At 46.6% G+C, this 12,583-nt stretch overlaps 4 protein-coding genes across 4 annotated transcripts; 2 read left to right on the forward strand and 2 right to left on the reverse strand.

Annotated features, from left to right (window-relative positions):
* Positions 1-2,885: 2,885 nt before the first annotated feature.
* EPUS_02389 (uncharacterized protein) lies at positions 2,886-3,380 on the reverse strand (the record flags this gene model as incomplete). Its single annotated transcript, XM_007805295.1, has 1 exon — positions 2,886-3,380. The coding sequence occupies one exon, from the start codon at positions 3,378-3,380 to the stop codon at positions 2,886-2,888; it is 495 nt and encodes a 164-aa protein (XP_007803486.1).
* Positions 3,381-4,381: 1,001 nt separating this feature from the next.
* On the reverse strand, positions 4,382-5,962 carry EPUS_02390 (uncharacterized protein; the record flags this gene model as incomplete). Its single annotated transcript, XM_007805296.1, has 3 exons — positions 4,382-4,582; positions 4,731-4,971; positions 5,013-5,962. The coding sequence occupies 3 exons, from the start codon at positions 5,960-5,962 to the stop codon at positions 4,382-4,384; spliced, it is 1,392 nt and encodes a 463-aa protein (XP_007803487.1).
* Positions 5,963-7,157: 1,195 nt separating this feature from the next.
* EPUS_02391 (uncharacterized protein) lies at positions 7,158-9,074 on the forward strand (the record flags this gene model as incomplete). Its single annotated transcript, XM_007805297.1, has 2 exons — positions 7,158-7,206; positions 7,267-9,074. The coding sequence occupies 2 exons, from the start codon at positions 7,158-7,160 to the stop codon at positions 9,072-9,074; spliced, it is 1,857 nt and encodes a 618-aa protein (XP_007803488.1).
* Positions 9,075-10,904: 1,830 nt separating this feature from the next.
* EPUS_02392 (uncharacterized protein) lies at positions 10,905-11,957 on the forward strand (the record flags this gene model as incomplete). Its single annotated transcript, XM_007805298.1, has 5 exons — positions 10,905-11,052; positions 11,107-11,116; positions 11,174-11,342; positions 11,401-11,712; positions 11,778-11,957. The coding sequence occupies 5 exons, from the start codon at positions 10,905-10,907 to the stop codon at positions 11,955-11,957; spliced, it is 819 nt and encodes a 272-aa protein (XP_007803489.1).
* Positions 11,958-12,583: the final 626 nt, after the last annotated feature.

Below are 12,583 nucleotides of genomic sequence, written 5' to 3' on the forward strand. Positions count from 1 at the left end.
AATTTCGCAGCTAATTTCGTTGTGCCGTATGGCGAATTTGTAATTATACCTGCGCATCCTGCGCAGCTTTTTGAGAGAGAACAGAGCCGTTTCTTCATCCTCCTTGAAAACTGACTACACTTTCTACATACAAAACTTTGATCACTTAGTCTCGCAAATTAGACTTCAAAATCAAAGAAATAACATTAATTGCAAGTCAGCAGATCCAATGTCAATTGAATGGTAGATTTGCTGTCATTCTACTTGATATCTATAGAGTCAGTATGAATAGCTCAAGCAGCAGCAGCCCCGAAGCATGCGCCAAGGAATTGAAACACATTTGCAATGTGCAATATCTGTCCAGTTCGTTACCTCTTCAAAGGCGAATACTGGCAAATGTGCTTTCCACAAGTATTACTTCTACTAATATCTTCGAGAACATTAGAAGAAAAGTAACGGATAAAAAATTATGGTCATACCCGGAGTCGAACCGGGGTCACCGGAATTCTGTTCTAAATCAAAATCCGGGGTGATAACCACTACACTATACGACCGCCATATAGATGGATAAATTTTCTTCATAAGTATTAACATCAAATAATAAAATCTGGCATTATGAAGCCCTGGGGTTCGAGCGTGTAGATGCTATCCGCTGAAACGGGATCAAGTATGGGTCTCGTGCAGAGAGGTGTAGTAGATTGCTAGTGGTGGAAACTAATAAAGATCTGTCTGAAACGTAATATCGAGCAAAAGCGCTGTAGTAAGATTACATATCCTTCTGCCTACTTTCAATACAACAACATTCACAACCCCTATCATCAACTCGAGCCACATGAAAATCCCCGAGGGTCTCGTACTGACGAAGGCCAGTGATCAAGTAGCCTTGCCTGAATGTGGTCTTCGTATTTCCCGAAAGTTTTAGCAAACTTGGTCAAGCTAAACACTGTTATTGAAGCAATTGTTGGCTCAACCGGCACGAATCGACCAGAAATCCGACGCTAGCTCCAGACGTCGGCGACATTCTGGCGTCCATGTAAAGAGAGCGAGCGTATCCAAGACTCCACCGTGGTTCAGAATCGGCGCAATGTTGTCGATTGCCAGATAGCAGAGTGCTAGCTTGGAATTGTATGCACCACGATTGAACAGTGGATGGAGTATCTAGCGTGTCGGAACTCCTTCGGCGCCAGGCATATCCAACTGCTGAAGTCTGGTTTCACCCATGGAATGTTTTGGTCTTGGGTAATGAACCGTCACTTCTTGTCTTCGCATTTTCGGGAGTTGCACACAAGGTGGAGTGCGATGTAATGACCTGGACGTTTGACAGCCCATCTGCTTGATATTTCATTTCGACTCCATCCACAAAGTCCGCAACAAATACAGAGGTGCTTGCTGAACCCACTATGCCAAGGGTCTTGACGCTTATCTAGCAAGTGGTATTTACTCTTCTTCTGACAGCTCAGCATTTGATGCTGGTTACGAACGGTTCGGCAAATGACTTGCTTGAGTGACAGGCCGATGTCACCAAGTGCTTGGGATACAGCGTGGCTCAAAGCTGCAGCCATTTCCTCACGAGCGGCACGCAGCTTCTTGTGGAACAAAATCTCAGGGCGTCTTTGCATTTCTTCGAGGCATCGCGTCAATAGAGTTGAGCGAAGGATGTAGAAGAGAGATATGCTTGCTGGACGCCGCCTATAGCGGCCCGGGGGGAGGGGGGGAATGGCCCCATATCTGTAACCTGAGTTGAGGTGTAAACTTTGGTGCCCTCCAACACGTAGTCTTGCAGAACTCATTAGTTAGAGAGCCCTCTATGAGCTTGCATCGAGCAATTGCCACTCATTCAGACATTTGGGGACGATGAATTCTTCCCAGAAATAGCCAGCTCATCTCCGAAATACTCACCATCTCCTCCCACCTCCCGTATAAAACATTCCATCCGCAATCTTAATATCATTCAACATTGCCCCCCCCCCAACAGGCCCTGCATAATAGCTAGATTCTGGCCAAATCATGCACGTGTGGCTGCCTGCACAATTTCTCTCGGGAATTCTGACGAAGTGAGATTTTGCAGAAAGCTCCAAGCATTACTCTTCAGCTCGGCTGTCAAGCCTAGGTTCTCTATGTCCCCAGGGATATCACGATTAGCGTTTCCAACCTTCCAAGCAATCTCTAAAACAGCGGAAGCTTTTCGGAGGGCCATTTGCGCATGTTGTTGATGAAAATCCGTATCCCTAGGCATAGCGAGCCCAATCAGTCCACGTTCTCCCTTTGAAGATCACGCTCGTCTCGAAGAATGAAGCTTGCGCCATCTCAGACTCCACCCATTTCTCAGCCGGATAATGAGGCTCCAGCTTCCGTCTCAGCCCAGTCTCGTCAATCGAAGATTCAACACACTCGTCATCAGCATAAACGACTGCGCGCCAGTCGCGACCTGCTGGAAAGTATAAACGCCGTTGTAGACATTAGCGGATTTGATCTTCCCTCCCACTTGAAAATTGCTTCGTAGATTGTAACGTTGAGATCAGCGCGAGCATACTGATCATGAAGATGATATGCGCCTGATGCACCAGCGATGCCTGTGCCAATGATGGCAACTTTAGGTACGTGAGGAGCCTGCTCATCCTTTGAAAAGGGCAATTTTAGGGTGACATGCTGCCCAAAACAAGACCGAAAATTGAAATGACGCAAACTAAAGGATGAAGTAGCAATTTTTGGTGATGGCTTGTCATATATGTAAGGGAGGGGAGAGAGAGCCGATAGGATGATGCACGTGACCTCCATTGTCCTTAGCCCAGTCCCACAAACCTGGGGAGGCGACCCCTAAGCTTTCAGCTCTAGGGGTCTCTCTGGGTCATTCCTCTGCCAAGCTCTCCACCAGCTATGCCCTCAACACTGCCGGGAGTTGACCTTCAATCCCCCACATCTGAATGCACAAAGCGTTCCGATGTCCTCCGGATATCTCTCACATCCCCATCTACAACCTTCGCAACCGCCACTGCCTCCACCTCAAATCTCAACTCTGGCAACGCTAGCCCCGCCACAAAAACCAGTGTATCCGGCGGGGGCATCTGCTTACCCCAAAACCCCATAACGAGCTCTTTCCTTGCTTCCTCCTCATCCTCCCTCTCCCCCGGCTTCCCAACAATATAAAGCTTCATCTGCACGATCTGCTCTTTCGTACATCCGGCATGATCTAGGCATTTGGAGAGATTGTCTAGAGCGAGAGAGACCTGACTGCGGAAATCCGGGGCGATGGTCCCGTCTGGGTGGATGCCGACTTGCCCGGCGATAGTGATGAAGTGGGCAGTGTTGGAGATGAGGGTACTGGAGATGTGGGAGTAGGTGGGGGCAGGTGTGTGGATGGTGGGGGGATTGGAGATTTGGGGAGTTTCTGAGTAAGACATTGTTGGTGGGGTTTGGAAGGTGAGGTGAGTGAAGTCCTGCTGGCTAATAATGAGGCTGATATGAAGACGAGTAGGTTAATGACTTCAGAAATGTTTTGTAGCGGCTCGCTCCATCTGCCGAATAGGGTAGGTAGAACGACATATGACTCATGCTGGATGTGGGGAACGCTTTCAGCCAATTGACATGCATTAGATCCGCTGTAAAATCTTCAACCATCACCTCTTACCGGGGAAAGCCTTCCAGTACAAACCCCACTATAAGGTCTTTACCGGGTTCTTAGGTGGAAGACAATACCGCAAGAAACCTAAGCGGAGGGTGCATCGCTAAGCTAGAGGCAGTTTAGACAGAAGCGTCGATGTGGACCGGCCTATGAATGGGGGCCTTAAGAAAGCATTCGTGGCGTCTTGTCATACAGAAAGCAGTAAAAATGGAAAGTGGTGCGACAAGGGAGCATGACAAAACGGTTCCTAGCACGAGAGCGAAGCGGTGCGGCCTACTACTTAGGGTAAGTACCAGACCTACTATGTAAGTCAAAAGGAGGCCACGTGCTGGCCTCACTCTAGGGAAACTACATGAATATATTTCTTATATATTTTTAAGAATTCATCTAGAATTACTTTTTTATGTACTATTAGACCATTGTTTCTATTCAAAGTCTTATTATGAATTGAACTGGTGAGAACTGTCAAGAATTCTGGTCCCTCGCTCCGGCTTGTCCATTTACTCCAGGATTAAGAAAGTTTGACTGATAATGTTGCTTGGAGGAAAATGAAGCAAGACCAACGATAGCGAGCAGAATATCCACAGTAAAGCTCTGTCTAATCGGACAAGACGCCACAGAGCGTGACTCTTTGTAGTCGACGTTTTTGGAACTTTGCTCGCCGGTCAAGAGATTGCATATTACGCTTGCGTTGCCGTACCTGTGATATGAAATCGCTCGAAAATTTAGTAGACCAATGTAATGTCAGGACTCTTCACTTCGCGGTTTCTTCTACCATCTTCACTCCTTCTTTCTCCACCAACACACTGATGGGGTCGCAGATTTCCTTCTTGTACGGCGCAAGCACACTGGTTCGCTCAACACCGAGTGACCATCTAGCAGCAACTGTGTCGCAATACCGCAGGTCACTCCGACTGCAAGTGCCATGCCAGAGTAGCGCTGTGGATTGCCAAGCAGCTCAAGCGTAGACGTAAACGTCTCCTGATGCAACTCGTCAGTCAACAATTGCATCACCAAGAAAGATCAGGGGCGTTGCAACAATAAGAGACTTGGCACAACGAGCGTTTTGTGAAGCTCCCTATATATAGACAATTCGATAAATTGCGGAATGCAACACGCAGGGGCGTACCATTTTCTGATCACTCCACTCGACCACAAACTTGTGCTGAAGTATAACCAAATCTCGTTCTCCCGGCTTGAAGCTCATGAGATTTTCCAGTTGCGTGCACAGTGTGTCAAGGAGATTTCCTCCGGCCACAGTAACTTTCTCGGAAGAGAGGATACCCATCCACCTCATACCCGAGATGATACGATCGCTCTCTGCCTGGCTCGGAAACTTGGCCACTTCTTTGATACGAGATATTAGAGAACTGCATCAACGTCAGCTATATCCTATGCAGCAAAGACAGACGTATCGTATCCCTCGTCTGTGCTTGAGGCACCGATAGTCTTTTTCTGGATCTCGGCCCACGTCATGTCATCTTTCAACCAGTCCTTCTTATCTTGCTCCAACCATCCAAGATTGGCCAAGGCTTGCAAGAACGCTGGGTTTCCTTCGTATCTAAGTGACCCTCGGATGACAGTGTGCGCTTCGAGAATGTTGTAGAACTCACGAAATGGAACGGAGTTGCGGTTTGGATAAGCTACAAAGTCATAGCCCTTCATGACATAGTATGGCTTTGACGTAGTCATAAGATCATCAGAGGAGATCTCTATAACTTCGCCATTTTGCAGAAAGGTTGCAGAGTTGCGTTGCGAAAGGAGTGCACCACGTGGGGACCATGAGAACTTGAAGCCGAGTGGGTTGTCCGCACAATCAGGAGCCGGAAGTCCTCCGCAATATGAGTAGAACTCTCGGATTTTCCCATCTTTTGCGTGAACTTCGTCAATCTTTTTTATGGCGTAGAGATGATCGACACCTGGGTCAACGCCAATTTCATTCAACACCGTGATACCAGCCTCCTTCACTTCACCTTCCAGCTCCTTTATTGCTGGGGACACGTAGCTCGTGGTGACGACTTGAGTTCTACTTTTGATTGCTGATTTGATCACAGCAGCATGATATATGTACGGAATGAGTGAGATAACAAGATCGTGAGCGCCGACCTGCCTGTCAAGATCCATCATTGACGAGACATCGAGATTGATAGCATTTGTGCGAGGGAAACCGGCCGCGTGTTTCTGGGCGCTCGGCAAGGTCCGGCATGCTACACAAATGAAAATAAGCTCATCCAAAGTCTTGAGCATGTCATACTCACCGACTGTAATTCTGTTTTTGGGATTGCGAACGAGATACTCAACACAAGGCGGAGCCACCATGCCACTCCCAAGAACCAGGATCTTCTTCGAAACGTCAGACATGGCAAGGATTTTTTGGCAGACCTGAGCAGGCTTTTAGATTCAATACACGTGGATTGCTGAGATGAGAGTCAATTCAAAAATCTTATAACAATTTCAAGAAGACTCATGTGGTGGGAAGGACGAGTCTTTTATTGCAGCAATCCTGGTTTATGTACGGAGTCGTGCATCAAAAGTCTTCAACATACGCTAAAATTAGTACATCACTAGCATACTCAAAATGAGGGCTAATACAACATAAATCATGCTTAGGACTAAGGAAATCAAAGACACAAGGACGATAGAATAGTATGCCCTGTGTCACTGAATGGTAACACTTCCTTGTTGAGGATAGCGTTGCCGTGATTTAGCGTTGAAATTCTGCTGCTGCCTTGGCAGAAAGAACACAAAAGAACCCGAGTGACATTTTATAATTCAATTTACATAGAAATTTTAGGAATTAAAGATTTACAGATCAGTCATCAAATGACGTGATTTTTAATATAATAAACCTAATGACCAGGGTGATGCAGACAGAAAACGATCTAGACGCAAATCAACTTTAACGTTCTTCTTGCTAAGGCTGCAGCACAATTCTTAACTTTATTTAATTTAAGCTCATAGTGACGCTATTCTTTATAAGGAAGTGTCACCATTCAGTGACACAGGGGATATATTTTCTAAGAGTTCATCTAAAATCACTTTTATGTATTACTAGGCTATTATTTCTATCTAAAGCTTAACACTAACTGTGCTTAGTAAGACTGTCAAGAATTTTGGCCTCCAGCTCCGGCCTCAGGCTTGCATCCTTCAAGTTGTACTACGTAGTTGATAGCTTCTTGCACATTGCCTCATTTCTAAGCCGTGCTCTTTTGGCTTGGCCGCTAACTAAGTCAGAGTACGCCATCAGCGACTAGCCAATTCGAGCATGGTGTGTGTGGCTTGGCCCACTAAGCCCGTCTGAGCGACTGAGGCAACTTGCGAATACTAGTAGTACAGCGTAGTAGCTTACTACTACCTCGCTTACTACGTAGTCATGTGGTTTTGTTCCGCCTTTGACTCACAACTCTTTTTTTTTTCAGGGTGGCAATGAACCCTCGTTACACTTTGCTCTCTGGATTTGGACACGGTCGGGCCACGTCCGATATAATGGAACGAGGAGGTTCTTTCTAGTGGGATATCTTCTCGATACGCACATGTTTGCAAACAGGTTGGCGTAATGACTCGGACTACGCCGAAGTTGCCCAAGCAGCAACTCTTGATTCTTGGTAAGTGATCCTGAAGTGGCAAACTTAATTCGAGGGATGTTGGCCTGATATTGCGTGCAGCAATATGTCGATTTGCTGAGCCGATTGCTCTGACTTCAGTTTTTCCATACCTTCCTGAAATGATAGAGTCCTTCAATGTGCCCACCGACAAAATTGCACAATGGGCTGGCACTACGTCTGCCATCTTCTCCCTATCTCAGTCACTTACGGGCATCTGGTGGGGCCGAGCATCTGATCGATTTGGACGGAAACCCACTATTATAGTAGGCTTGCTTTGCACCATGGCATCCAGCCTGCTGTTTGGCTTCTCGAAGACTCTCCTCTGGGCACTTCTGGCACGAGCACTGGGAGGCTTAGCAAATGGTAACGTGGGCACCATTAGGACTGCGGTTGCAGAACTGGTCCCTCAGAAAGAGCTTCAACCACGGGCATTTTCTATCATGCCGATGGTTTGGCAAACTGGAAGCATTCTTGGACCGGCTTTTGGGGGAGCCCTCGTTCATCCTAATGAACATTTCCCCGGCTTGTTCCATGATAACTCCTTTTTCCGGCGGAATCCTTTTTGTCTCCCTGGCCTTGTTGCTGGAATATTCTTCTTGGTTGGGATTCTGTCTGGGCTTTTATTTCTGCAGGAGACCCTTGAGGCTAAAAAGCATAGAACAGACTATGGTCTCATGCTTGGATCTGCACTTACAACATCATGCTCAAAGAGAAAAGTAAGACGGTGGCCCAAATCGTGGCAGTCTTCAGATGACGAGTCTCGTCCATTCTTGGATGAAGAGCCAGCCGGAGAGCCTGGCACACCTATGTCAAGAACGAGGTCGTTCAAAAAGCAGATTCCCAGTAAAGAGCCTGGATATCGAGACGTCTTTACCCGACAATCAAGCATCAACCTTTGTGCTTACACTTTGCTGGCAATGCATTCAGTTGCCTATGACCAACTAGTCCCAGTTTTCATGCATCATCCACAACAGAACATCAAAAATCCTGATGTACACTTGCCCCTCAAATTTGCAGGTGGATTTGGCATCAATTCCGGCAGAATAGGAGCTCTTTCTACCATTTACGGGGTTTTCGGCATGCTCATTCAATTCACAGTCTTCCCTCCGCTCGCTCGGAAGTTCGGGGTACTGAGGTGTTTCAAGTCAACTGTACTTAGTTTTCCAATCATCTACGTCCTGACCCCGTTCACTTCTTTGCTCCCTACGCAATTCGTGCAGCAGACTGTTATGCTAGCGCTAATGCTTTGTAAGGGATGGTTATGTGTCTTTGCTTTTCCTTGCTCCACAATATTATTGACAAATTCTGCCGTAAGTCTGAAGATCCTCGGAACGTTGAATGGAGTTTCTACTAGCATTTCAGCAATTGGTCGAGCTGCTGGCCCAGCTCTTTGTGGTGTTGCATTCACAGCTGGTGTCGACAAAGGCTATATCATTGCGCCATGGTGGCTATTGGCGATTATATCGATTTTTGCTGCAATTCCGGTCTTTTGGCTTATTGAAATGGAAGGTTTTGGAAGCAAAGATAAGGAGGAGGAGGATGCCAATGGTTCAGAGGAAGAAGAGGTGCGCGGAGAGTCCAACAATACTTTTTCTACCCCTGAAGCAAATCTGCATAAGAAACTGTCTACTGCGGCAGCAGACGAAGATGCCGTAGTTGACGAGCCAGAAGAATGCTTGGACGATGGTTCACCGCTGAGGAAGACACTGTCTTATAGTAGCACACGCGGATGCTTCAAAAGTGGTTCGAAACCGTTGCCTCCAATCGGCATGGGCGAGGGCATTATTCCTCGAAGTGCAAAAAGACTGAGCAGCGATCTTGGTGCTAAAAGAAGTGGACTTGGGACGGGAGTGACAATGGTTCAATGATAAGCAGTGATTGCCAGGCATTCGATTGTGAACAAAGATCTCGATTGTCCTCATTCGCAGGATTTTCACCCAGTGGACGATCACCAGAGCGGATAGAGTACACCAGTTCCCAAAGCGATGCTCAGGTATTGCTCGTCTCGTGTCCGAGTTTGACATATCAGTGATGCTGCTCCTGGGTGAAAGTGTGCAATTAGATGATTGCGGAGGGAATTTCCAGGGCATCATGTCGAAACTGGGAATGAAAATGGGTCACACGCCTACAGGATCTGGTGAAGAAGGCGCAACATGAAGTTCATCCAGAAAGAGCTGTACTCAAGGTCTACAGAGAGTTGGTAGTAGATGATTAACAGATACTAACCTGGAGATCGGCTCTGAAAATGATGTGTTATTGGTCCATAGCAAAATAACCGATGGTTTGTTGTTATAAAAATCGTCAAAGGGTGACCGGAAACCATAATCCGACTGTCAAATGTGATGAGGTGGATGAACTGAATTTTATCTGCTCTGCAGATTCTATCTAAGAAGGAGGAGCAGGCTAATCTACTTAGTCGCGCAGGCACGTGACACCAAGGTCACGTGCTGTCAAGAGGATTTGGCTGTACGCATACGGCCAATTCCAACAAAATGACCATAATTTTAAAAAAAGATGTCTGAAAATCATAATCTCGTTGGATTTAAGACGTCTTAGTTACATATTTCTATACATTCTATACAGATTAGATCATATTATGATTAGGCTTAAACTAAGCACACATTGATGGTAATTTAGACATAGCTTTCAGCGGGCTTCTTCTGCTAGTAGCAGGCCAACTTCATTTGAAGTATTCCAACAAACAAATACTATTATTTCCTGTCAGATGTTTTGACAGAAAAGAGCTGATCTATGGACATCCTCCAATTTGGACAGAGGCAACTTGGTAAAGCTTGCTTGATCTTGGCTGCTACCATCCTAATACGAGTACTACATAAGCGACAGAGTACTACGTACTAGGGGGGCCTGAAGTAATGTTAGTCTGACGTTAAGAGCAACTAGCTCTTATTACGACAACCTAGTGTTATAATTCGCCGCCTCAAAGCTTGTACTGTGTGCATTCATTCTGATGAGTCGAATCATTACATCTAACTTTTTTCAGGCATAGCTGTTCTGTACAGAGAGGATTTACAAGTAAAGATACTAGCGCTGAGCTAACATTACTTCATCCCCCCCGTAGTAGAACCTTCGCTGCGGGTCTTCCGAACCAGAATCCTCAACATGATGAATCCGCAATTTCCGAGATAACTAGCAGAGACTCGTCGTAAGCCAAGAGCCCCATACATAGAACGTTAGAACTCTAGGACGGTCAATAAGCAGTTAGAAACAACCAGGATAGACTTCATAGTATCGTAAAGTGGATAAGAAGAAACTGTGCCAGTGGTAATCACCCTTCGCCCTGGTACACGTGTAAAAGGGCAGCCAAGGCAAGGTGCCGCGCCCCTCTGCAGAAAAGCTCTCTATCATTGGTCTTTCTGCCTTTGTCCAACCAACACCTTATCAGCCAACCTTTCTGGGATCCTACTATGCATCCCAATCTTAGAGTAACGCGCAGGCCCCACCTTTTCCCGCTAATTAATCGGCATGTCGGTCCGGAGGTCCCCTTCAAAGAGATGCGCAAAACACCCTGTCAGTCAGTGGACGTCGAATAATCTGCTCACACGACACCCGATATCGCATTATTTTTTCTAAGACAAACTCGCTGTACACTCCTTCGTTGTATCTGCTATGTGATAGTATCTGTGGCGGCTGTCTTCTTGTCTTAAATTGGCAATGTCATACTTTACTTTCAAGCAGCGATGATAATTAGGGGTTCTGCATGGGTGTACCTTGCAATCTTGATATGGTTCAATCGCGTTGAGGCCGATGCAGATTTCCTCGACGTTCGAACAAAACTCGAAAAGGACCGCAGTGGCAGGAGGGGGGATCCTGCTGGAAAATACTTCCGTACGCGATATTGTTGAGCATGACAACGTGTTGATACTAACTGGCTTATTGCAGATGAATCTACGTGTGGCGCCCTGATAACCAGCACCTTTGCACGCGGCCACTGACTATCAATCCCTAGGTTCCATCCTCATTACGATGGCCGTTTCGCGGATGACCAAGTTGGTAAGGAAGAGCGGCTCGACCACCTTACTGCCCTCATACAGACCTTTCTTTACACCATGGCCGATATAGGTGCAGAAACATGGATTATGCATGGTACTCTTCTGGGCTGGTGGTGGAATCAGAAGGTAGGTCTAGCTACCTTGGGACATGAACAGGAGAAGACGCTGATACGTATACTTGCAGATTCTTCCTTGGGACTCGGACCTTGACCTTCAAGTCTCCGAAGAAACGATCCACTTTCTTGCCAGATACTACAACATGACCGAATACCATTTTTCCCTTCCAGGCCTTTCCTCCGGCCGAAACTACTTACTTGAGATCAATCCACATTACATGATCCGCGGGACGGACGATAAATTGAATGTCATTGATGCAAGGTGGATTGATACGGAGACAGGACTGTTTATAGACGTCAGCACTATCCGAAAGAATTGGACAGCGATTGAAGATGGTGTAGAAGGGGCTTTGATGTGCAAAGACAAACACCATTACTTCGTAAGCATAAATGCAGTCTCTCGAGCATCCGAGGAAGTCCTACTAAAGAGAGGCGTTCTGTACAGGAGAAAGACATCTACCCACTTCGTGACAGCTTTTTCGAAGGCTTCCCTGTCAAGATTCCATTTGAGTACGGTTGGCTCCTAGAGGAGGAATATGGCAGAAAAGCTTTGACTGTCACGCAGTACGAACAGTATGGTCGTCATAGCTACAGCCAGTTTACGAGAGTCCCCCTTTTTTGCTGACAGTGCTGACAGTCACTGGTGGAACGAAACCTCACAGCTATGGGAGTCAATGACATATAGACCATTGAGGAAGAAACCTCCACCATACCCACCTAGAGGAAGGCCTTCAAGGTGACGACCTGGATTTCAATCTTTGAACGTCAATATGTTAGAATCGAATGAACTGCGTACAAGCTATTCACTCATCTAAACAACTCTCTAATCCACCTACAATAAGGTGCCCACCACGTCAGGCGATGATGTTTTCTGAAATCGATGGTGAGACATGAACCCGCTATCGCAGCAGAGTCGTCTCCTACCCTGACAGCAGGAAAGCTTACCAACATGTCTTACACATGGATCTGCTCCAGCCACTTCGATGGGTGAGCGGCGTGTCATCGCGATACGGTCCACTCACTCATCGAGTTTCGCTTTCACATTCACATATGTTCAACGAGGCGACAAGATCTATCGTCCACACCATGCATCATCAAGCCCCATCATGTTAACCAACGCTTTCCCCAGCTAAGACCACCAGATCTTCATGTTTCGACCTGATTGGCACTTAGTGATGCGTCAGTTGAGGACGGCGGTGGGGAAGTAATCTCAGAGCTCGACATAGAAGGTCTGTGGATGAGTTACTCGCC

Source organism: Endocarpon pusillum (assembly GCF_000464535.1).
Source record: "Endocarpon pusillum Z07020 unplaced genomic scaffold scaffold4192, whole genome shotgun sequence".
NCBI lineage: Eukaryota > Fungi > Ascomycota > Eurotiomycetes > Verrucariales > Verrucariaceae > Endocarpon > Endocarpon pusillum.